The 24675-nt window shown below is 37.8% G+C and overlaps 1 protein-coding gene across 1 annotated transcript in view; it reads right to left on the bottom strand.

Moving 5' to 3' along the window:
- LOC117371643 (metabotropic glutamate receptor 4-like) overlaps positions 1 to 24675 on the bottom strand; it is a 171160-nt gene that overhangs the window by 52982 nt on the left and 93503 nt on the right. The window contains exon 3 of the mRNA XM_033967337.2: positions 20055 to 20271. Coding sequence (XP_033823228.1) covers positions 20055 to 20271 — 217 coding nt within the window. The remainder of the gene's footprint in view (positions 1 to 20054; positions 20272 to 24675) is intronic.

Genomic DNA, 24675 nt, shown 5'->3' with positions numbered 1-24675 from the left:
AGGCAGACTCCATTTTCACTCTGAACTGTGGGGAGACCACAGCTTTACACCAGGGCTTACCTAATTGACTCTGTAATGGTGTCATAGTTCAGCACCACCCAATTGACTGGATTTCCAAGCATGCTTTGGCAACAGTAATACCCATGACAAAAGCCCGCCAACTGAAACTTATCACTCTCCACCCTGACAGCAGCATCAGCACGCAAACTGAAGGGGCATTCACACTTACACACATCAGGAGTAAATGGGGCTCAAACCAGGGGAGTGCATGAGACTGGGACTGTATGAGATATGAGATACTGTAGTAGTAGTAAATGACAAAGTAATGTATATCTAAAAGAACAAAGTTGTTTTATTCAAACTAGAGAGAATAGGTATAAATTCTAAGATCTTGAGTTTTAGTTCAGGCCTGAGCATCTTTACCATTGTCATTGCAGAGAGCTTGATTCATATTTGGATTATTGGAACTAGATAGCATGACTAAGTGCTGTGACAAAAGCCATGGAACTACCTGCAGTTTTGTTTTTACAGCCTTCACACTCTCCCTTACACAGCTCACAGCCATAAAACCGATTTAGGACAAATGTACTGAGAATTAAATACATGTTCATACAACTTTGTAAAGTATTAGAGAAACACAAAAGAAACTTACCAATATGACCAGTCTCTGTCACACACTGTTCAATAACTACTAAAGTTAATGCACTTGATGACATTTATTGTACCAAATACAGACAAAGTCTTGGAGGAGACTAGGGTAGTCCAATGTTCCAAATTTGTATTTTGTTTGTAAAAATCAATTAATCTTCTTTAAAAAGTTTCCATGCATAATTTGTCCTGAATATGGTAATTGTGCAAGGTCTACTGCCAAATGCCCATGAAGGCACCATAATAAAAACATTTTCACAAACATCGACTTTGTCTTCAAGGTATTGCACACATATATGCTTTCTATATTTACTAACATATTACCTTTGTCATAAGGAAAAGTGTTTGACAACCTTTACACAGCCATGTCCTACGTTAAAACGGGCCCACAACTTACTCTGTAAAAGCACTAATTAAAAAAAGTGGCACAGATCCAGTTCGGCATATGGAGTAGACTACCTGATGGGTGCCCCCCGCTGTTCTGGAGGTGAGTCACACTGCCCCCTCTCAGTGTCTCTATGCTGATGAGGTCATCTGCTCTGACAGGTTGACAATGATGAGGTAATAGGTTCTCACAAGCCACTAGTGCTGCATAAAGCCTCTTCGTTGGATCACATGCCACCCCCTTACAATGCATAGGACCTTAAAAGCATTTATAATATCCCATAAAAGAAAAACAACCCTTACTATTAGCATGGGTACATTATTTCCTGCCAGGTACATTTTTGCTTTAGTACAACTGGTACAACGAAAGCAAGGACAGGAAGGGACCAGCAAAAATATGATTATACTAGTGGGTGTTTTTGCACCATAACTGATGTGCCACTAGCGTAATTTCCCATCATTAGACAGACCTGTTGCCTCAGAGCTTCCAAGAACTAGTATTCAAGCCCTTAAGCTGCCGGCCTGGGAGATAACAGGAAAGCTCAGTCACTTCACTTTAGAGGGTATATAAGCAAAAAATATGCAGCAACAAACAAGGGCTTTCTGCCCATTCATTATGCCCAGGCGCTAGAATCCATGTTATACATAATGAATGCAGACCTGGAGGAATATTTTCATGAAAGTGGAGGAAAACAAGTGGTGCCCCAAGACAGCTGTGTGGAGCTAAGTGATTTCAGCGGGACAAGTTGACATGTGCAGAATGTCTTCTGATGTGACTGGAGGAGATGGGTGACCTTTGTCCCTGTCAAAAATATCCTCTACGCAATTAAAGCCATATGAGGGACAAAACAGGCCTGCAATCGCCACTTTCAGGGACATTAGCCTTGACTGAAATGTTTTTGTATGTGACATGAGCCAATGGAACATACTTGTCCCTATTAAATAAATACAGTTAAAGTAAATACACTTTTACTGTTCATCTGATTCACACTGCATCACAACTGAACACCAAACATGTAACATGTTAGATTATTCGTAAGCATAGTGTAAATGATGGACTGAGAGAGTGTGACGTCACCCTAGAATTTGGTTCCAGCCAAATGAAGCCAGTTGAGACTAGCAGTTATAGCAGATCTTTTGGAGCCGAGTTCTATATTTGAAATTCTGAGCATATTATGTCTAAGTGTAGCAAAGCAACCAAAGCCAATCAGGAGGAAGGTTGTTGAAGGTACTAATTGGAACGCCGGGGTATGGTTAGGGTTGGTGAGCTAGCTGTGTTCATTTATATATACATGTCCGGATGTCAATGACGGGTTAACATTGACATGTCATAGTTGTAAGTGTCATTGAAATGCATAAAACAAGTTCTAAAAAGGAAATATCTTTGTTGAAAATTAGCAGAATTCATATGGGTTTTTACCCATATGAATTCTGCTATGTCTTTATGTCATGTCTTTATTTAGCAATAAGAAGTTGTATTACCCAGTTATCTAACAATTATTTCTGTTGGTTTGGTACCACTACTATCACAAGAGTTAATGAAAACTTGAGAAAATATCGGGCCACGGGTAAATCACATACGCTCTCACATGCTCAAAGACTCTTAGAACAAGAAACACACTTTCGACTTACAACAGCTAGCACTCCAGCTGCACAGGGTATCTTTATCATACATGTGTAATTACTGTAAATGTATGTTCTAATATTGCTGCACAGCTACAAACCGATGCACCTTTGGCCTAAAGACCTTTGCAGAGACTGGCAGCCATGAGTGGGCTAATATTATTTTGCACTTGCGTGTTAGCAAACCCAAGATGGTGAACATTTTTACCTGAGTTAGTAATAGCGTGGAGGCTTACAAAGTATTCAAAAATGACAATGTTAACCCTTCACTTGCGGACATAGACACGACCAGCAAAGTTATATAGTGGATATTTAAGATTTGTCCACCACCCAAAGTCTAACTAGAGAAGACATATGAGCTCAGTGCTGTCATCTTAGTATCCAAAACAATTAGAGCATGGTGCCACTCTGCAGAGGAGCTGGCCACTTTCATCTGCTAATTGACGGTTTGATTTGGCAGTTTTTCTTGCAGCCTTTAAGGTGCTTTTATGACGCAGCACTGTTCTATTGATTTATAGGATGTGGTGGGCGCACTGACTGCAGGGTGATATACTATAAGTCCTGGGTATAAATTCTTATGGTTAAACTCCTGTCTGGCTTGGAATCTCCACAAAGATTTCTTTTTTTTTTCTTTTCTTATTTAAATATTGTCTCTATCTGATTTTGTAAAATGTGCTACAAAATACTTTCAATATGTTTATGGTATCTCCAAGTGGGAGTTGTTGGGCGCATTTGGCTGTTATTGTTGTTGTCTGGTTTATATTTATGGGAGTGAGACAAAGATGTGCACCCTCAGGATGATCTATTGTCTAGATGCTTTCCATTCATTTGAAAGCTGTGCCGTCCCCAGCCCCAGGACATAGCCAGCTGAAAAGACAAACTTAGCTCACTTTTTTTTTTTCATTAGAGCATATTTGTCATTCTGGGGGGATTTTTGAAGATAAGGGGCTTGTGGGTGATTTTTTTTTTTTTTTTTTCAGTTCTGACAAATGTGAGAAACTTTACTGAACAGGATATGAGCACACTTAACGTGGAGTAAGATCTTAATTGGGATTGTGATTGTCCTCACAGCAATAAAATTTAACAACCAGTATTTTTTGAATGGTCAAAAGCCCATGCCATTGTCCAGTTTGGAACCCTGTCCAATTGGGCACAATTTTTCAAACTGTTCATGAAGTTGGTATAGTAACATACTTGGGAGATACTTGGGATAAAACCAATTTTTTGATATTTGTTCAATCAAATTGACAATAAAAATATAAACTGTTTACTGCTAAATACTTACTTAAAATGGTACAAATAATGTATTTAAACTGTTATGATATGAGATATGAGAAATGAGAAAACAGAGCAGAGCTGTGAAGTCTGACTTCAGATGTAAAAAGGACTAGCTTTGCCGATCGCACATACATTTTTTGGTTCTCTTTTTAAGTTCACTACCTGGGGCTAGAAACAAATAATAAACACGTTTTGATGTGTTAACTGAAAAGGTGCCAAATAGAGCAATGACAGTCCTCAAACTGTCGAATAAACAGAAAGCTGAAACCCATGGACCATATGCATGATGCATAGATATTCTACTCTCTCATCCTAATTAGGCAGAAAGTTTTAAGCTATCAGTGAGAGGATTTGCTCTTCTTCATCAGAACAAATGCTTTTAGTAAAAAGCGGAGGCCCGTGCCAGGAGGACAGACTGCGGCACCCATTTGAGCTCTGAATACCCACAAAGCATCTTGGCAGCTCCCCTCCTTCTCCCTGAGCTTTATAGCCCTGTGCCACCAAAGCAGACAGGAACCTGGCTCTGGACGGGGGTACAGCCTGCCTCTATATTTTTGGAGGCTATCATGACTCAACAATAGAGTCCAAGAAGCAGGTCTAAGAAGTAAAGTAACATTGGACTTGACCCATGGATCTTGTAAGATATTATGAGACAGACAGCGGTCAGACTGTAATAGGCTTAAGTACTGTGAGGTTTTAATTGACATCACAATATTCAATAGGCTGATAATATTTAATGGATGGGGGCAGCTAAAGTGAATATTGTTAAAATGCAGATTTTTTATAATAGAGCTAGTCCTTGGGTTAGGCCACAAATAGATTTAATCAAATACATTCTAGAGATGGATACAAAGTCTGCAATGAAAACAATTATAAAGCCCAAAATATTAAAGCACACATTTACATGGCAGCAATTCAGATTTCAGACTTCTATTTACCTAATATACTGGTGAGTAGCTATTATGTGCAGGGAAATAGGCCTTTTTGAGAAATGTTGAACTGAAATGACTGAGCAGTTTGCAATGAATCAACTGATTTTTTTTCCCCTATTGATTAGTTAGACGTACCACAGTTAGATATAGTGGAAGCAATCTAACTTGTACACTTATATAAGCAAATGTTGTAATAAAGGAAATAAGGAGTTAGTAGTACTTATAGAGGATAATTAACAGTCCCTCAATATGCCTCATTATTCAAATAATTCAAATTTTACACACCAGAGCACCATAGGGACATAGAACAAAAGCTGCATTTATGTGTTATGAGTTGGATATGGTTTACTACTTTATAATTTTTTTACTAACCAACAACCTCTTTTGTTCACTATCGCCATTTTAGGTTCTTGACTCTATTTGGGATTTTGCAGGCTCGGCCAGATAGTATGAAATTTTACAAGACAACCTCCAAACAGCATATCCAATGTTTTGCATGAGAAAAGGAAAATCTCCCATGCAGTCTCTGATGTTGTTAAGTGCTCGCTTGGACCAAACCAATTTTGCATCAAAGCAGTAAGATGAAAAGAAATGTGAAGCAGCAGTAATATCATTTTTCCTCAAATCTCAAACAGCAACCAGCGCACAAAAAAATCAAGCATTCTTTATTTTGGCACAATTTTGAATCTGTTTTTTGACTGAAAGCTCACAGAATGGCAATAAATCCTAAATATAACAGTAAAATGCTTTAGAGTGGTTGTATCCCTTATCTTATGTAAAGTTTTTAAGGTTAGTACAGATTTTAAAAGCCAGTTCTTGTTATGGAGGGAACAGAAAATACCACCAAATGCCCTGTGCAACACTTGTGTTTAAAGGATGCTTGCAGTTTCTCACTGATATGGCTTCAAAAATAATCTTACAGTGGTTAACTCTATTTTTTTTTTTTTTTTTTTTTTTTAAGATAGGCTGAGAAAAAATAACCATCTACCCAATTGTTTTCATGTAATGAAGTAAAATCAGGTTTGCTCCAGAAAACATATATTGTAAAAGCAGCACTTGGGAAGTAAATGAGACGACTGCTCCTTGTTTGCATCTAATTATAGAGCATTTTACTCTCTGTGAAACAGGAAGTGAGCGATTACCATGCTAATGTTGTTAGCTTTACTTCTGAAAATGCATTGCAGTGAATAATTAGGTAGGTGAGCAATAGATCTGGACTGCTGTGAAGAGTTTAAAATGAACTGCCTTTCATGTATCCCAGGATGGGGAAATTACTAAAAAGCACAAAAACAGCAGCAGTATCAAAGTATAAAAAAAAAAGACTCTAGGCAGCAGTAGTGGGCATAATAGAGTGTACAGCCTTACTTAATAACCTGGTGCATATAGCTTAATGTATAAAAAGGCATATAAGGTTACTGTATTTTATATTCACAGCTTGTACATACTAAATAAACATAACTTTTCTATGGCCTGAATCTACAGGTAGATTAAATAGTAATAAAGAGGTCTGGGATGAACTAGAGATATGACATTAGTATGCCAGCAGGTTATGTTGTAAATAAGTAGAAAAACAGCCTCTACAAATGTATGGCGTGCGAGGAGATAGCTAGAACACAAACAGCGTAAATTAGTTCATTTTCAACATCCAAGGATTGAACCAAAATGGCCCCTGGATGCAAGTGAATGGACACAGCACCAACTTTAATGCCTCAGTGAGGCAGATGGTAAATTAAACGTGGGTCTCATTTTAGTGAAGAAGCCCTCAGTCTACACAGAGCACACATTTAATATTGACACTCATACGACACTAGCAGAAGCAGTTATCTGCATTGTGCTTCAGTGGTGCTCCCCTGTCATTCAAATAGACTGGAGTATGAAATAAGCATTGGTGATATGGGCTTGTCATTGGATTGGTCAGATGAAGAGAAAGTTGAGTTGAAATCTCATAAAAAAGGTATCATAATTTAAATGTGTGATGCATTCTGGCCAAAAGAAAGGAGTTTTATATGGGAATGGCTGTATTTTCAATTCAGTATTCTAGTACACATGAGCAGATGAGGTTGTAATCTAAACATGTATTCAAAAGTAGAAAGAAATATGTGCCTTTTTATGTGCATTTGAAAAACTAGGTGGCACAGTGGGATAGCGGCTAGGAATTCAGTTCACAGTAAGAAGTTCTGAGATCCATTGTTCAACCGGGTGGCATTTACAGAATTTGCATATTCTTTCTGTGCCTGTGCAGGTTTTGCTAGAGTGTTCTGTTTCCCCTAGAACAAAAAATATGTAGAACAGGACACCCTGCCAGACCACTTCAAAATAAGATTCCAAATCTCAAAGTTGAATAAATAAATACATGCATGCACACATGACAGTGTTTCTACTGGCTTTGTATGTATTAGTCTTATTTTTATCCTTTGATATTTATTTTTGTGTATTTTTCCTTATTGCAATAATCAGTTTCACCTCATATAACTCCAAGCATGTTTTGATTAAAAAAATAAAATAAATAATAATAATAATAAATACATAAAAAACATACATTTTAACATGGTTTAAAGCTCATAAAAGATTACCATATTAAGTTCGAAATATATAGGACCTTCAAAAATATAATTTATGTAGTTTGAGATGTATCTTAATTTCAACTGATGTCAAAATTCATCCCAGAGTCAAAGTGACATGCATCCAGCTGCAGACTTGTCCAGTTTCAGTCGGGCTACAAAGTTTGGAGACTTAATTCTCTGGGCCCGCACTTTGCCTCACTTGCATTATTATAGCTAGACCCCTCTCATCTCATATGGGCAAAACAATGAGCAAAGTCAGATAATGATGCTGAAGACCTGAGGAAGTGCAGTGGAAACATTTGAAAGTTTTTTCCTAAAGACATGCAGGCATATCAGGCATTCAGTGGCACTAATTTGTATTTAGTATGCATAATGTAGTAAATATGCTAACACTGTGACTGAAGGCAAAGTGTGGAGGAGCTTTGTATTTGAAGATAATTTGAATTAGTGAATGTTCAAAATAGATTGGTGGCAGCTTCATTTAAAGTTGTATTTATGTATACTGTAATCCATTTGGGAGAGCAACGAAAGGCACTCTTAACATAAATTATAAAGTTTGAATCACTATTTAGCATATTGAAATTATGAGTTTCAATTCATGTTGCATGCACAGGAAGCTAAAACACATGAATGCTGGTCTATAGACTTTAAAATCTTAATTTTCATGCTATTACAATTATGGACAACAACAGTTTACTTTCTACACACTCAATTAATTCATCACCAAAAACATGGTCTACTTCTTCATATCTGATCTGTGAGCTATAGCATCAGAATATACAAATGAAAATAGCATCCTCTTTTGCATGCAGACAGGTATTCTGCCACTACAATGAAACACATAGAAATCTAACTATTTGACGCATTCTTTATCTTTCAAGACTTGTCAAGAATTCTGTTGAGAATTTGTCGCGAAGTGCACATTGTTCATTTCCCAGCTGTACAATGAAAAAGCACTTGATGGAGAAATACAGACCAGTCGTAGTACATTGTCTCTCAACAGAGACATTTTTTCTGAGCGAGGCAGTGGCTGACCTGAAAAATAAGATTATTCCCCGAATGAACACAAGGCAACCCCGACACCACCTGCAGAGACTAAGTGAAGTACCATCTGAAAGTCTCCTATAAGATGTGAATGCAGCATTGAAAGCAATCCTGACCTCAACCATCACAGAGACCAATGAAAGAGTCTCAGGTATGACTGGACCGCACCAGGCCCTGACATGATCCACGCCTACTGGCTAAAGAAGCTCACTGCTCTCCATGAACGCCTGGCAGCACAAATGAACCAGCTGCTAATGGATGGGACTCAAGCTGAATGGTTAACCGACGGGCGTACGAAAGGTCCAGCTATCCAGGTCCAGCTATCCAGGTCCAATAACCTGTCTCTCCACAACATGGAAGCTCATGTCAGAACTGGTAAGACCAACCTGTGCACTTACAAGAAAGCCTACGACTCAATGCTGCACACATGGATCACTGAATGTCTGGAGCTGACATCAACATCAACAGGACTCTAAGAGCCTTCATTGCAAACTCAATGAGGTTGTGGAAAACCACCCTGGAGGCCAATGGCAAGCCACTTGCACAAGTGACCATCAAATGTTGCATATACCAAGGAGACACACTGTCCCTTACGCACTGCTATTCTGAATAGGTCTGAACCCCAAAATCATCAACAACACTGGCTATGGATACTGACTCAGGAATGGGACCACCATCAGTCACCTCCTCTACATGGATGACATCAAGCTGTATGCTAAGAATGAGTGAGACATCCACTCACTGATCCACACCATCTACTGATCTACAGCACAGACACTGGAATGTCATTCAGGCTTGAGAAGTGTAGTCAGCTGGTGACAAAGAGAGGGAAGGTAGTCCACACAGAAGGGGTCTCCCTCCCAGAAGGGACAATAGCAGACATTGAGGACAGTTACAAGTACCTTGGTATTCTACAAGCAAATGGCAACCTTGAAGAGGAAACAGGGAAAGCAGCCACGGCCAAATACGACTAAGGCTGCTCAATGGCAAAAAGAAGACCGAGGCAATGAACAGCTATGCCCTGCCAGTAATCAGATACCCAGCAGGAATCATACGCTGGCCAACGGAGAAGATACAGACCACAGACGTTAAAGACCCGAAAGCTCCTGACCATGCATGGCGGGTCCCATCCCAAATCCAGCTGAGACTGTACGCAAGCCGTGAGGAAAGAGGCCGAGGACTAGTGAGTGTGAGAGCCACAGTCCAGGATGAAACATCCAAGATCCATAAGTACCTCAAGGACAAGGCCCCAACAGATTACGTGCTCAGCAAATGTCTCAGACAGTGGAGCGCAGAGGAAGAGGAGCTGAAGGAACCATCATGGAAGGACAAGCCCCTGCATGGGATGTACCACCGGAACATAACTGAAGTGGCTCATATCAAGAAGTCCTACCAATGGCTTGAGAAAGCTGGACTGAAGGACAGCACAGAGGCACTCATCCTGGCTGCATAGGACCAGGCCTTGAGCACCAGAGTGATAGAGGCCCAGATCTACCACCCCAGACAAGACCCAAGGTGTAGGCTGTGCAAAGAGGCCCCTGAGACAATCTAGCACATAACTGCAGGGTGTAAGATTCTGGCAGGGAAAGCATACACAGAGCGACATAACCAAGTGGCAGGCATAGTGTACAGAAACATATGTGCAGAGTACCGACTGAAAACCCCAAGATCGAGGTGGGAAACACCTTCAAAAGGTAGTGGAGAATGATCGAGCTAAGATCCTGTGACACTTTCAGATACAGACTGACAGAATGGTGATGGCAAACAAACCGGACATCGTGGTGGTGGATAAACAACAGAGCAAAGCCGTTGTGGTGGACATCGCAGTACCAAGTGATGGGAACATCAGGAACAAGGAACATGAGAAATTAGAGAAATACCAGGGGCTCAGAGAACAGCTGGAGAAGGTGCCCGTGGTCATCGGAATACTCGGGGCAGTGACCCCCAAACTGGAGGAGTGGCTACAGCAGATCCCAGGAAAAACATCAGACATTTCAGTCCAGAAAAGTGTAGTACTAGGAACAGCAAAGATACTGCGCAGAACCCTCAAGCTCCCAGGCCTCTGGTAGAGGTCCCAAGCGTGGAAAAAGAAGGGATGAGAGACCACCCGTGAGGGTGAGGAGGAGATATATATTTACATAAGAACATAGTGCAAATTACCAATATTCATGACACACGTGGACCATCACGTGTGCGTATATATATATATATATTCACACACACACACATATGTATATATATATATGTATGTATATATATATATATATATATATATATATATATATATATTCATATTTTTATTACTGCTAGTAAGTTGCACTATTTATTTACTATGTTCTTAGGCTGATTTGAAATAAGTGTCTAAAAACTGCATGTATTATCATTTTCTTCAAAGAAGACTGCATGTTTATGTTCAATTTACATTAAAGTTTGTGAGTTTTATTTTGATGGCTTGGAAAAATGCATTACTTCTTTTTCGTTACACTGTGGTGATGTCTTTTTTCTCTAAACCTCTGTACTTCTATACAAACGGCATTTTCTGTGGAAACAATTGAGCTGCCACAAGAAAGCCCTGTGTCTCTGTGTGAAGTGAGAGATGACACGTCTTTGGTCTCCAGGTAGTAGCTCCTTTTTACCAGTGGGAAAAAGTCCTGAAATCCCGGAGAAATTGGCAGTAACCTGGTGGTGGGAAAACGCCTGGTGTCTCGTGGGTGTGTGCTGTGTGTAACTGATGTTGTTGTCACCAGTGAACAGGTGGATATAGGCTTTAAAATTCATGAAAACTCTATAAAGCTGCATGGAGGAACAGTCAGAGAAAGGCAGCTAAATTCTATTTCTAAACTTTGACCCATTTTAAACCATACACTTAAAAAAAACAAAAAAAACAAAAACAAAAACAAAAAAACACAAATTCACTGGCAATTTATAAAAGAAAAATATAAACAAGAGTAAAACAAACACTTTAACTTGGTACTTTAAAAGCATTAAAACAATTCATCTTTTACGAGCTTATAAAAAGAAGAAACTCATTTAAAAAAGGATTGAAGTTCAGAGATAGTCCATCTGGAAAATTTCCCAAGGATTTTAACTAAAAATGGGTAGTTTTTGTTTGTTATTTGTACATTCAAATATGTTATCATTTCTGTCCAGTGGCCCAATGTCCAATCCAATTTTGAGCAGTTTTAGTGGTCTAGCCTTACTGCTTTTATTCACACACCATCACACTTAAGTTCTTTCTCTTTTGAACCTGTTGCTTGTTTATTTATCATCATTCAGTGAAAAAAGCACTCCTACATTTGCTATATCATTATGCCTATCTGTCTAATTTGAAACAGATGCCATGACAAAGAGGTAATCTTTGTTATTCACTCACTCTGTCAACAGTCAAAATGTTTAATTTAAAGGTGGCTTTTCTGGCCTTTGCTCCTTGTTGTCCCCTGTGCATTTGTGACTGATGTTGTCGTCAGTATTGAACAGGTGGATATAGCTTTTAAAATTCATGAAAACTCAATAAAGCTACATGGAAGAACGTCGAGAGAGAAAGTGAATTAAAACTGCTCAGTCACTCCTGTCCGCCTTTAGACTTTGACCCATTCTGAATCATTTGTGTGCCTTGGCAGCTTGGCCATATAATTGATGCCATTCATTACATGATTGAGGGGGTGTTTTTGTGAGGTTAGTGGAGGTAGCCACGACACTGCTGAGAGCTACGCGCGCTATGTTGATTGATAGGAAGCAGATGCCATAAACGCCCGGAGTGACTTGCCTAAATGCAAGTGAGTGTTACTCTGTGCACCAACACAAGCCTAGGTCATTAATAACCCTGGCAAATGATGATAACTGTTGTATCGATTCAGGTTTGCACCGCTGCAGCAGCCCCTCTCTCTCAGTAAACACAGGCATTGAAATTGTTGACCTGGTCTATCTTTGCCATTGATCATGCCGCTCATGTTGGGACACTGCGTTCCCTTTTATTTGTGTGCTAGCTTAATCCATTCACACAACCTAAGGATGGTAATAACCTGATCAATACAGGGAAAAATGGATTTATGAGATTACAATTTATACCTGCAGCATAGTGCAAAAGCTTATTGCAAGGGTATTGCTATGAAGTAAGAAAGGTATGTACAAAAACAAAATATAAAATAATGAACCAATGAACTTGGATGATTGACTGCTGGGAATACCAGGTGCCACACTGGAACGCCAGTGACAAAAACTTATCGCAATGTCCTTAGGCAAGGCACTTCCCCCACATTGCCTAGTATGATTGTGGTGTGTGCATGAGTGTTGGTGGTGGTCGGAGAGGCTAATGGAGCAGATTGGCAGCCTCTCTTCTGCCTGTCCCAGGGTATAGTAATAGTAGTTTACTACCACTGAATGTCGAGTGAATGAACAATGCACTGTAAAGTGCTTTGGCTGCCTTGAAAGGCATTATATAAATCCAAAAAAGTTACAAACTCTACACCTTGCAAAGAATGTACAAACATTTGTTAACAAAATTGCTTGCTCCAAACAGTGATATGGATCTACTACAAAGATACATTTGAGACATAATCAATTTCAATCTACTTTTACTGTGATTGCCATGCCATTTAGAAAAGCACAATTTTGATATTTCATGTGGCGTTTAAGAAATGTATGCTTTACTTGTTCATTCTGCTGACAGCTAATTAGTCACTGGATTGAGCACCATTTTCTTTGCATCTGAAACATACCCCACGGTCTCCTTGTGCTAACGCTCCATTTCTCCTGCCATCATTTATGATTGAAACCACTGTGAGTCAAACTGACGTGATGTCAAACTTTGAACCTTTGAGTCCCACCAGGCAAAATGCTCCCTATCTTTTGTATTTTCACAGTCTGGCAAAACTGACATGACTATAAGGTGCCTAGCTATTAATTCTCTGAACTTAAATAATAAAGCCCTTGTCTAAAATACTCTATTTTTTGTGATATAAGAAAACAAAGCAAAGGAGTGTGGTGTGATTTAACAGTAAGTCTTGTTGAAGGAAGTGGCTATTGTCCAGTTCTCCCAGTAATCAGTAATAACAGGTTACATATATAAACCCAATTCTGCAATATGTTGTTATGAGGAATTGGGTCAAATACATTTTTAGTTGGTCAAAATTAGCCAACCACTTTGCATTTGATGTTTGAGGTGAGGAATGGTTTAATGCACTAATGATGCTTTCATTAGAACATTACATAACAGCCAAAAATACATTTGGTTATGCAAATAAACAAACACAAACCTGCAGATTTTCTTTTGAAAATGGTTTCTGGACAGAAACATATCTGTAATCAGTTCTTGGTGCTTGTCCAAGCTGAGATGTTTTCCTTATCTCATCAGGGCTAATAGGACAATTGGAATCCTATTTGTGGCTCACTGTGCAACCTATTACATTATGGAAATCTCATTCAAAATACACAGACATAACCACTTTTTCCCCAACAAATCAAATTCACTTTGAGCCATCAAGGTTATGGGAAGGCGGTGTGTATGGAGATTGCTTGCCCTGACAATCAGCTGTCGGCCGTGGTGTTACTGAAGCTTGTTGTCATCCAGGCCCTGTATCAGTGCTCCTCAGCCTCCCCACAGCAGCCACTCTGCATCGCTCTACAATTGACCCTTCAAGGTCCTATGCAGGAGTAAAATTACATTTGTGTCCTATTAGGGGAGAGCAGGGTTTTAAGAAATTGCTGTGAAGGTGGTAACGCAGAGATGTGAAATCATCATACAGGCATGCAAAACAGGGATATTCATTTTTCCAAGAAACAAACTGATATATATATAAAACTTTTGGTTAATGTGTTGTGTGTGTGTAGGGGGGGTGTATGTATGTATGTATGTATGTATGTGTATATATATATATATATATATATATATATATATATATATATATATATATATATATATATATATATATATATATATATATATATATATATATATATATATATATATATATATATATATATATATATATATATATATATATATATATATATATATATATATGCAAAAATAATGTCAGAACTGAACAAGTGTCAGTATTTTGCACTTTCAATATATATTGTATCTAATATGAATGAGATTAATTTGATTCATACAAGATTTATTTGATGTGATCCTAATGTTATATAATCCTTACTTAATGAGATCATTATAAACTGAGAACATCCGAGTCCTTGTTAAATCCTTGTTTGGAAGTGAAAGTGATACAGAGTGGGGCAGCTGGATGGATTAGTTACACAACTGTAATCCAGATTAGCTGACTAATTTACATTATTGTCTTATGTCATTTAATTAAGAGACTTTGGTTTCTGTTGGGAATCACACACACTTCATTACACTGTCTTAAAATCTCATTATTTCTCTTTAAAACTGCCAGAATTCATTTTCAAAGCAAATAGCCTTGGGTTTTTATGTACTTCTTGCTGTCCGCCAAATCCGAATCTTTTATATGTTTGGATGCTGTTCGTATTTACCAACAAAATTAGATTCACAGCCACATTAACAGAAAGCCAGAATGTTGAATGGAGAGTGACTAAGACTGGTTTGATAGTCCTCCAAGGACTCAACGAGAATGGCATTATATATGTCCCTGTTTGAAATGACCCGGGAACAGATATGAATACTACAATCTTTGGGGCATCGCTCCTGTAACAGTAACATCACCACTGGATTTGTACATTTCATTCTAACATTCCCCTCCTCTGAGAACAGCTTCATGCAGTGTTCAGGTGTAAAAAAAACACTTATCCATTAAGTGGACAGACACGAGGTCCCAGGTGAAGAACTGACAGGAGATGAGCGATGATTATTCAGCCATTTGTTTTGCCCAATTAAGCAATGACAAGTAATTGTTTAAACAAATTGCAGCGGGGTGTATCAGCAGCACTCAGGGGTCATTTATATGATGTCCCATAATAAATAAAGACATAACTGCCTGACACCACACGTGCTGCTGTGAACTGGAGATTAAAAGGCCATATGGATGAAAGGGGGAGATTGCTGAGTATGCGTTGAGCTTCTTCCCATGTGACTACAGTCATTACCAATACAGATGTTCACATTTCCTCCTGGCGCACTGTAACTTTTCTTTTCTATTATCAATTTAACACCACTTCTGGATTAGATGCAATCAAATCCAGTAGCTCTCTGACAAATGGATTTCCTTAAACTAAATCAATAAATTTAGGATCTTTGAATCTTCCTTTTTTGACATATGAATAATAGGTCTTAAAGCTGGGTACCTGACTTTCAAACCATGAAAAGACGAAGTAGGTATTTAAATCTGTCTAAATAGTTCATAGCTCTCATAACCCCTTTGGCACATTGATAATATTGACATGCATGAATTGATTATGTACATGCACAGCTTTGAACAGTTTTTTTGTTTTTTTTTTTGTTTTTGTGTTTTGTTTTGTTTTTCAGACAGGGAAGTGAAGTTCGGTAGACCACAAATGCACAATCAAACTCTTATCCCAAAGTGGCATATAGTAAGACATGTAGCTCTTCTTGTGAGACTGCTGTTGATCAAACGTTGCACAAGATGCAGACACCCCACAGTGGTCTGATTTACTCATTTAAATGGAACAAATTGGTTAATGCAGCTTTCAAGGTCCTATAATACACAAAACTGACCGTTGTGAGCTTTAAGCCATGTTATAATGTTGTTAACTTATCAAAAACATACCCAGAGTTGTGTCTTCATCTCCAAAGCTCAAAATGCTTTTTTCTACCTTGTGATGTCATGAAGCTATCATGTAGTTTTCAAGTTAACAGCTACAGCTATCACAGGAGAGATTGACAATCCAGGTCTAAAATCATCCAAATGATTCTAGTGAAGGTGTATGGATTTTAAAAACACAGTAGAGCACTCCCTGTATTACCACTAAGAGAAAAACTCAGCCTAAATATGCAGGGTTTGTGTGTTAAACATGTGTAAATGAAACAAAACACAACTCCAGGTATGTTTTTGATGAGGAAGCATTATAACATAGATCAGAAAATACTGTAATATAGGTCCTTTAAGTGAGCCAGCATCAAATTGTCAGTACTAAACTTACAACCAAGAACATTTGTCTAATTATGCAATCATCTAAAACAAACTAAGCCCAAAATTACCCAAAAGAAAACCTGAAAAACTCAACTCCAAAACCTAAAAGAATTATTATTGATGGTTTATCGCTGCTGCAGCTTTTTGTTAGCTCAGCACGACTGGATATTTACCCGAGGCTGTATCTCCAAATATATCAGCTTGGAGCAATGCAGCACCCCTCTCTAATTCTCCTCCTTTATTGTACATTCACCACATGGGCGTCTTTATCCAACTGTGAGCCTAATGCCTGTAATCCCCCTCGTCAAACCAGGACACAGCTCACTCCATTAGCAGCCTTTCTCCTGTTGATGTCAGGCAGCCCTTTCATTTGTAAGGGAATCTTGTTAGGGCTCTTATTGGCATTGTGTTTCATTAACTTGATTAATGGTATCTATTGGGGTGCGCTCCACAGTAATCAACATCTCTGCAGAGGAGGGATGCCTGCGGTCAAAGATGGTACTCTTCGGGCTTCTTTCAGCTAAACTTGGGCACGCTCTCATTCGCCCGCCAGGTCTGCACTCAAAAACCTCTATGTGCATATTAATACTAAACAGTGAGACAGAAGAGATAGAGTAGACCCCTGATGATGATACTTCATTATGGGAAAGAGACTAAAATGTGGAAAAAGTAGGCTAAGGGCATTTTAATCAGCAACTAATTCAACTTGAGAAAAGTCTGAAACATTTTTCCAATGAAAATGGTGATTGGCTGAACAGAGAAAGAATAGGGTTAAAACTATCGTCTTATGCACTATATGTACACTCAAAAGTGTTGGTCTGAAATATTAGGTCACCTTATTTGGAACTTATTTGCACTGGATTAAGATAAGATAATAAATGGGAAGTAGTTAAATATAATTACTTATTTTGGAGTGTAACTGCATATTAGTTAGGACTTGTGTGTGTTGTATAACTTTTTACAATTTAATAGTTGCTCCAAATCCTCTCTTAAAGATTTTACGTGTATATACCACCCAAAGGTGCCATGATAAAAAGATAAATGTTTTGTTTTTTTTTTCTTTTGTCAAACATGGATCCTGTTTCCCCAGGTAACCAGCGTAAACACATGCTGAGAATGTATTCCCATATATGAACGTGTAACACATGCTTAAATCCACTCGCTTAAATTATTTACATCAGGCATTAAGATATCAGTGCAGCTGATGTATTCTGAAATGCCTTTTCCAGAAGTACAGTATTTCTCTGCACACCCTCCATCTGCTGCTGGTGTGAGACCAGCTGTGGGCCAAGTCACATCCCGGGTCAGTGAATGGGAGATGAGACGCTTTTCACCTCTCAAACCCCCAACACTCACACCAAGGGGGGCACTACTTCTCATCTGCAGCCATTGTTTGCTGTAGACGGGTAAACACTCCCACCTGGCTTTTGGATTTTCTTTCATCATGTACTTTTTGGTCACAATGTACACTCTTCACACTGATAGGGAGAGAGCTAGCTCACAATATTACTTGTCCTTGTAGAATTTTGTTAATTTTTGTTATTATGTTTGGCAAAGAATAAATGTATTTTTAAGAACTAACTCAAATATCGTTGCAAATAAGAGTTTTAGAGGCTTAAAACACAGCATGAAAGGTTGAACCACAGGACTAGAGTAATGTTTTTTATTGGATATTTCCTTTTTTAGAAATTATTTCCTGGTATTCAAAATTCCTTATTGAAGAATAAATAAAAAGTTCAAAAGAAAGTTAGAGGTGAGGAGTAGGGCAGGGCGATAAGGCCCAAATTGTTTTTTGTTTTTATATCATTGCCGCTATACCTACTCTAGGCTATTTAATGTTGGCTTCTATAATATCTGTACTTACTTTTTTGGGTTATGCAAGTTATAGCTAATTTGTTTTGCTTCCACTCTTCATGTCTTATGTCTACCATTGTTATTATTTTAGCCTCTGGATCCTCCAAAGTCAGTGTTTAGTTAGTGTTCTTTATGCTTTTAGCTACAATTTCTGTCTAGCTCTCTGGTTGCAGTTCCTGTGCAATTATATCATGATATCTGTGTAATCTCTCAGTTGTCCAGGTCTGATCTATAGTAAAAGAAAAAACAAAAATATAAAGTCCGTCAAATGGACAAACTTCGTAGGAGTGAGGACATTTTGTTACTCATCCAAGCTGATTCTTTGACCAGATTTTATATTTTTCTTTTATTATTATATCACAGTATTCCAAATTTCATATTGGTCCCATTTAAATCAAATGACTAGATCACCAGTGATGTGATGTGGCCCAGCCCTATAAGGGAGATGCCTCATGGAAAGGCAACACCATACTACAGCCAGTCCTTACACTTATGAAACTTTGATATAAAAAAAAAAAACAAGGAATACACACAGTCACTGACTGAATGTTGCTTCTTGTGGAGCACCTTCACTCAGTGTAATGGAATGCATATCCTAATATTTTTTCCCGGGGAAAATATGATTATGTTCTGCTCAATATTCATTTCACCCATTTCATCGTCCTGTCCAGACGGTGAAGTATTCAAACCCAGCCAAGTCTGCCTGTTTCTGCCCAGGAACAGAGGGACAGTGGACAGCTAAGACGTGACCAGGCCCCCCCCCCCCCCAAAGCCTCATCTTGTTAATTAGAGCTGCACCAGAACATCTCATGCTCCTTGGGATCTCCTTGAATGGAGTGTAATTTGTTGGATGGATATAAACATCAATAAAAGAGTCTCTGAAGACTGAGCCAAATGGAAGGTACTTTTGGATATTTATGGTGAAGATACGTCAAATTTCTCAGCTATAAAATCTCATATCTTTACTATGTTATCTTAGAGACATTTCTAAGCAGTATTTGTTATAATAGTGATGAAAATATAAAAAGGATCTGTACTGTAATAGTAGTTTCTTAATATATATGCTTGAATGTATGTGTCATAGTAGTAACTAGTACAGTACAAAAGCTTTAGTAATAGTCAAGAAGACATTGTTTAAAATGAATGAATAAATAATTAAGATACATTTCTTCATTTGAGATTTTTTTTCTCATCACAAGGACAATTGAGCTGAACACATTGACATCTAAATGAGACAACAGCAACTAGAGACTGTGAGACAGACAATGAGAGGGGCGGTCCGCTATACAGTACACTGAAGCATCTGTCAGTGCACTGCTATGTGAGAAGGAAAGTATACACTCAAGTGATCAGTGCCAGTCTACTCTGAATGCTAATGAGTGCACACTATAAAAAGGCAACAATGGACATTTTTATACTACAGTAATTGTTTGCATGAGGCAGATGTTATCACATTACCAAAATTTGTCTGATCCCCAAATTATTGCCTGGGATGTTACACAGAATGGCATTAAATTATCTGTCTCCATGAAGACAAGCAGGTAGCGCCACCAGGCTAAGTTGCTGGTCAGATTTGTGAAGAGGTGACTCTGCATGAGAAGCTACCGTTAAACCCTGCCTCCACATTGGTTTATGATTCAAAGAACAAAAGAACAACTCACCATCCTCCCTGGATTTCTGAATGAATGCGTCCACTCCACTCTCGCCATAGTTTCCCTCTGAGGCTACCGTAGACACATAGTTCCAGCGCATGGCTTTGACAATGTCCACCATGGCCTGGGCCTGGTACGTGTCAGGAGGGACCACTCTGGAGAAGAAGTCATAGCGTGTATTGTCGCTGAGCTCAGGAGCCGTGGAGGCGTAGCTCACTTGGGGAATCTATGAGAGAGAAAAACATATTACTGAGGCTGAAGAACTGCTCTCATTGGAACCTGTTTCTGGAAGCTCCCTTTGCTTTACAGTGAATATTGCCTCTTGTCTTTGTCAACATTTTTCCTTTATGATGTATGTCCCAAATGTAAAGAATAAAACCATCACTAATGCCTCTTTGAACTTGCAACAGCAATGTTATTTGTAACAAAATAATGTTATAGTTAAGGATGCACTAGACCTAAACAAAAATTAAAAGGAAACCCAATAAATGCATGTACACATAGAATGAAAGCATTTAAATGAAATCTAGAAAACAAAAATAAATAAATAAATAAATAAATCTCCATAAGCAGATATATTATGAGATTACACCTTTCTATTCCATTTTTGTTATATGATGAAACTGTAGCACAAAGATGACCAAAATAAAAAAGTTCCAAATGTGCTCCAACAAGGACCTACTGCCCTGGGCGACAACTCATTTTTCAGACGGTGGATGTTTTGTGCTGGTCCAGGGGAGTTCTTGGCCTTTCTCTGTCACTTTAATAATAGGTAAAGCTGTGTTGGTGTAAATAGCACTCATTTGTTATAGGTCTATCCAGAACAGAAGGCAGAGGTGTATCTTGGTAATGAAACCCTCTACGGTTTTGTGATGGGAGACTGTCAACATTTTTTTTTTTTTCATGTCATGATTCAGAAAAACTGCCTGTGTTTCATTATAGTAGAATTGATCAACATAACACAGGACTACAATGAAGAAAGAGATATTTTACAGCCCTGAACTGTGGCACAGTTTTCATATAGACCATCCAGCATAAATTAGCATATCTGTGCAATAAATGCAGAGACCCTTTTTAATTCAGTTATGTTTGATTTGCAATTATAACAATTTCACGCTCATAATTGGTTATTGTAGTAATTCCTCACTTGCCTGTGTTGGTCCAATGCATACATTTACATGGTCAAATAAAGTAACTAGAATAATTAATAATTTGTTTTGATTTTTGTGTTTACATGCCTAAGAGAAACCTAATCATCCAAAGCACACGCCAGTTATTCAGTGGAATTTTTAAAGTATACATCTTAAAATAAGTATTTCGAGCTTTAAAATTAGCCTGATAATATGATATCTCCAGTAATCAGATAAAGATTTTTGGTGTAAACATAGCCATTGTTTCCCAGAATGCTTTGCACAAGGGTTTCTGTATTGTTACATATCTTGTTTGATTCTACATATGTATAAATATTCTGTTTCTTTTTTCATTAGTATTTTATTCTTAGTCCTGTCCTGTTTTTTGTTTTTTTTGTTTTTTTTATTTAAATTGGCTTTTATTTGTTCCTTTGATTGAAGAGCCCTTTTCCTTCAATCATGTAGACAGTTATTACTGATTGTGATGAAAAAGAGTTTAGACAGAAATGCTATTCCCCTTTTTAGTCATGAAAAATCAGGAAAATAAACTGGGACAGAGCAAACCCTGAATAGACCCCTCTCTACCTTAAAATTGTAAAGCACATATAGTTTCCCTTTGTTTGTTGGTGGCATCCCTGCAGTTAAGGCTCAGAGAAGCTTTTGAGGAGAATCCAAAATGACAGGTTGAGACATCATGAGAAGAATATTTCACTGCAGCAGAGGGACCAGGGACCCCTCCCACAGTGAGGGCCAGTGGGGAGCAGTCATTGAGTTATAATAAAGCAAATATTATACAGACCCCATAAGAATGAACATGGGAGGGTTTATGCGATGTAGGAAATGGGATTTAAAAAATGGTTTGCACTGCTTGTAGTAACATATTTTTGTTTTGTTTTATACAATTATTACCTCTAAATATATACAAAATTTTAAGCGTTTACCCTTTCTGGCTTTCTAAGAAGTAGCATCACCAGGTTACCAAGTTGCAAGTCAGATCTGTGGAGAGGAGAGCCACAGTCACAGTAATGTTTTTTTTATTTATTTTTTTATTCTTTTTCACTTTATTAACACGTGCAATTGAATAAATTTTAGATAGACAAGATTAATGTAATCTTTTTATCTTTTTTGTCATATCTTTATCTTACCAATTGCAAATAAAAAGCCAAATATACATTGTACTTTTTTTATTTTAATTTTTTTTATTTCTACACTCCAGCTGCTCTTCTAACATCTGCCAAAATACTTTCTTTTACCAGACTTTCCCGCACAATAACGCTTCTGAATGAGTCTCTTTGTACCTACTGCATGTTGCTGTGTTTTTTCATGCTGCTGTAATTAAAACATCCCCTGGTAATTAAACTACACATTTGGTTTGTTTGCTTGTGCCCGGCTTTGGTATTTACAAGCCTGACCTTTTCAATGCTGTTGTTTTGTTACAGATAGAGCACTGTGACTCATATGTATGCACAACATGATCACAGGAAGTCAAGGCAGGGCAGGGTTTCCACTATGGCCCGTGGGTCAGGAGTAAACAGGAGTGTACCGATGCAGTGTAGACGTGAGTTTACTCTAGGCTTCACAGTCTAACAGCTCGCACAGCCTGGTGGCAGACTGTTGAGTTTTCACATATCTCAGTGTGATAGGCTTGTGATGATTTATATCTATTTTCAGTTTGCACTTTCACAATATTAATCTATGTTATCTATGTAGTTGTCTGTGTAATGACAAACAAAGCACTTTACACTGTAGAAATAAAAAAGACCAATTTAGAGCAAGTCATAGGTATCACTTTATGGTAACTCACACATTAACTAGCTGTAAGATATCAGACTAAAAAAAGATTAAATTCATAAATAACAAATAGTTTATTAAGAATGATTCAGCTACTTAATTAATATCCTAATCCTATCTCCTAACACTACTCCCTGTAAGTAGTTGTACTAAGCTTGAATCATTCTTAATAAACTATTTGTTCATTATGATTTATGTCTTTGTTCATGCTTTATTAAGGTTAATTAAAATGTAGTTATTATAAAATGGCACCAAGTCACAATAAATGAGAAAACTTGAGCCATTTCAATTCTGATGGGTGAACCCCTTGCTGATTTACATAGCGCAAAGTCTGCCATTTTAATCTTCTATGTTAATGCTAACATTTAGAAAGTGACATTTTCGCAGTCCTTATTTAAACTTGTAAAGTCTCTTGTCACTGATATCATTGGCTCAGAAGCACAGTCTCACAGATGTGGTAATGACCGCCTGGTGCCTGTTCTGTCAAATGTTTGCTTTGTGTTATACATGCTGGTTTGCAGAAGCACAGCCTAATGATGATAATGTTGGGACTTAATGTGGAGCTGCAGTCCTCTTCTCCAAAATGTGCTGGTGTCGTGCAAAGAGCTGACTATATTAGCATGTGTAATTCTGCACCTGACAAATCCTTGCACCCGCGGTGCACACCAAACAGAGCATCTGCTTTCATCAAGTCTGGTATGGAAAACATGGACGTTTAAACACACTGCAACCTCACAACTCGTCATTTTTATTTTACCATTGAATGTTGTTTTGCAGCACATGACCAGGGACCAAATAGTTCAAACAAGTATCCCATGGCACATACTGGATGTTTATTCATTCTGCCTGGCCTTAGAGGGGCTACACTCGGTGTCAGTGGCCAGTGAGTCTTGTAATGCACCACCACCAATCGCCTTAGAATTATAATGTTCTATCTGTGTCGACATTGATTTATTCTTGTACCTGAATATCTTATGAAAATTTGGTATGCTTTTTTAGGTTTATATGAGCAAAAATACTTGTGCTCTGTGAGTGATCAGAACTTTAAACCTCAAGATCTCAGAACTACTCAGAACGCAGATGTAACCTTGTCATTTTAAGGGGACATAATAAATTGTAATAATTTATTTGATAATAAACAAATAATAAATACAATATAAGTTCTTTTGCTTTAGTTTCTTTCTTTTCTGATTTGAGTTTGGGTTTCTGTGTTATGATGACAGTCATTTTTTTCTGGAGTATTTGAAATTACTGCCAAATTTTCCAGTTTAGAAGTTTTTGTGTTTTGTTGTAAATGAAAACCTGAGTCAATCTGAGTGTGTGACAGTATTGTGGCTGATGTCAGAGAGTGAGAACAGTACTGCTCACATTGCAAAAGCTCCTCATTGTGTCTCAGCAGGAGCTCAGAGTGGTGGCCACAACACAGCAGAGACTGTATTATCTGAGTGTCAGTGAGGAAAGCGGGCAGCCACTATATTCAGACTGATAGGGTGCAGAATTCAATTCACTAAAATGATTCATTATATATATATATATATATATATATATATATATATATATATATATATATATATATATATATATATATATATATATATATATATATATATATATATATATATATATATATATATATATATATATATATATATATATATATATATATATATATATATTCACTACACTTTGTATTTTTCTTCATCAAGAGG

Source organism: Periophthalmus magnuspinnatus, chromosome 5 (assembly GCF_009829125.3).
Source record: "Periophthalmus magnuspinnatus isolate fPerMag1 chromosome 5, fPerMag1.2.pri, whole genome shotgun sequence".
NCBI lineage: Eukaryota > Metazoa > Chordata > Actinopteri > Gobiiformes > Gobiidae > Periophthalmus > Periophthalmus magnuspinnatus.
This window is presented reverse-complemented; position numbering and strand designations above follow the sequence as displayed.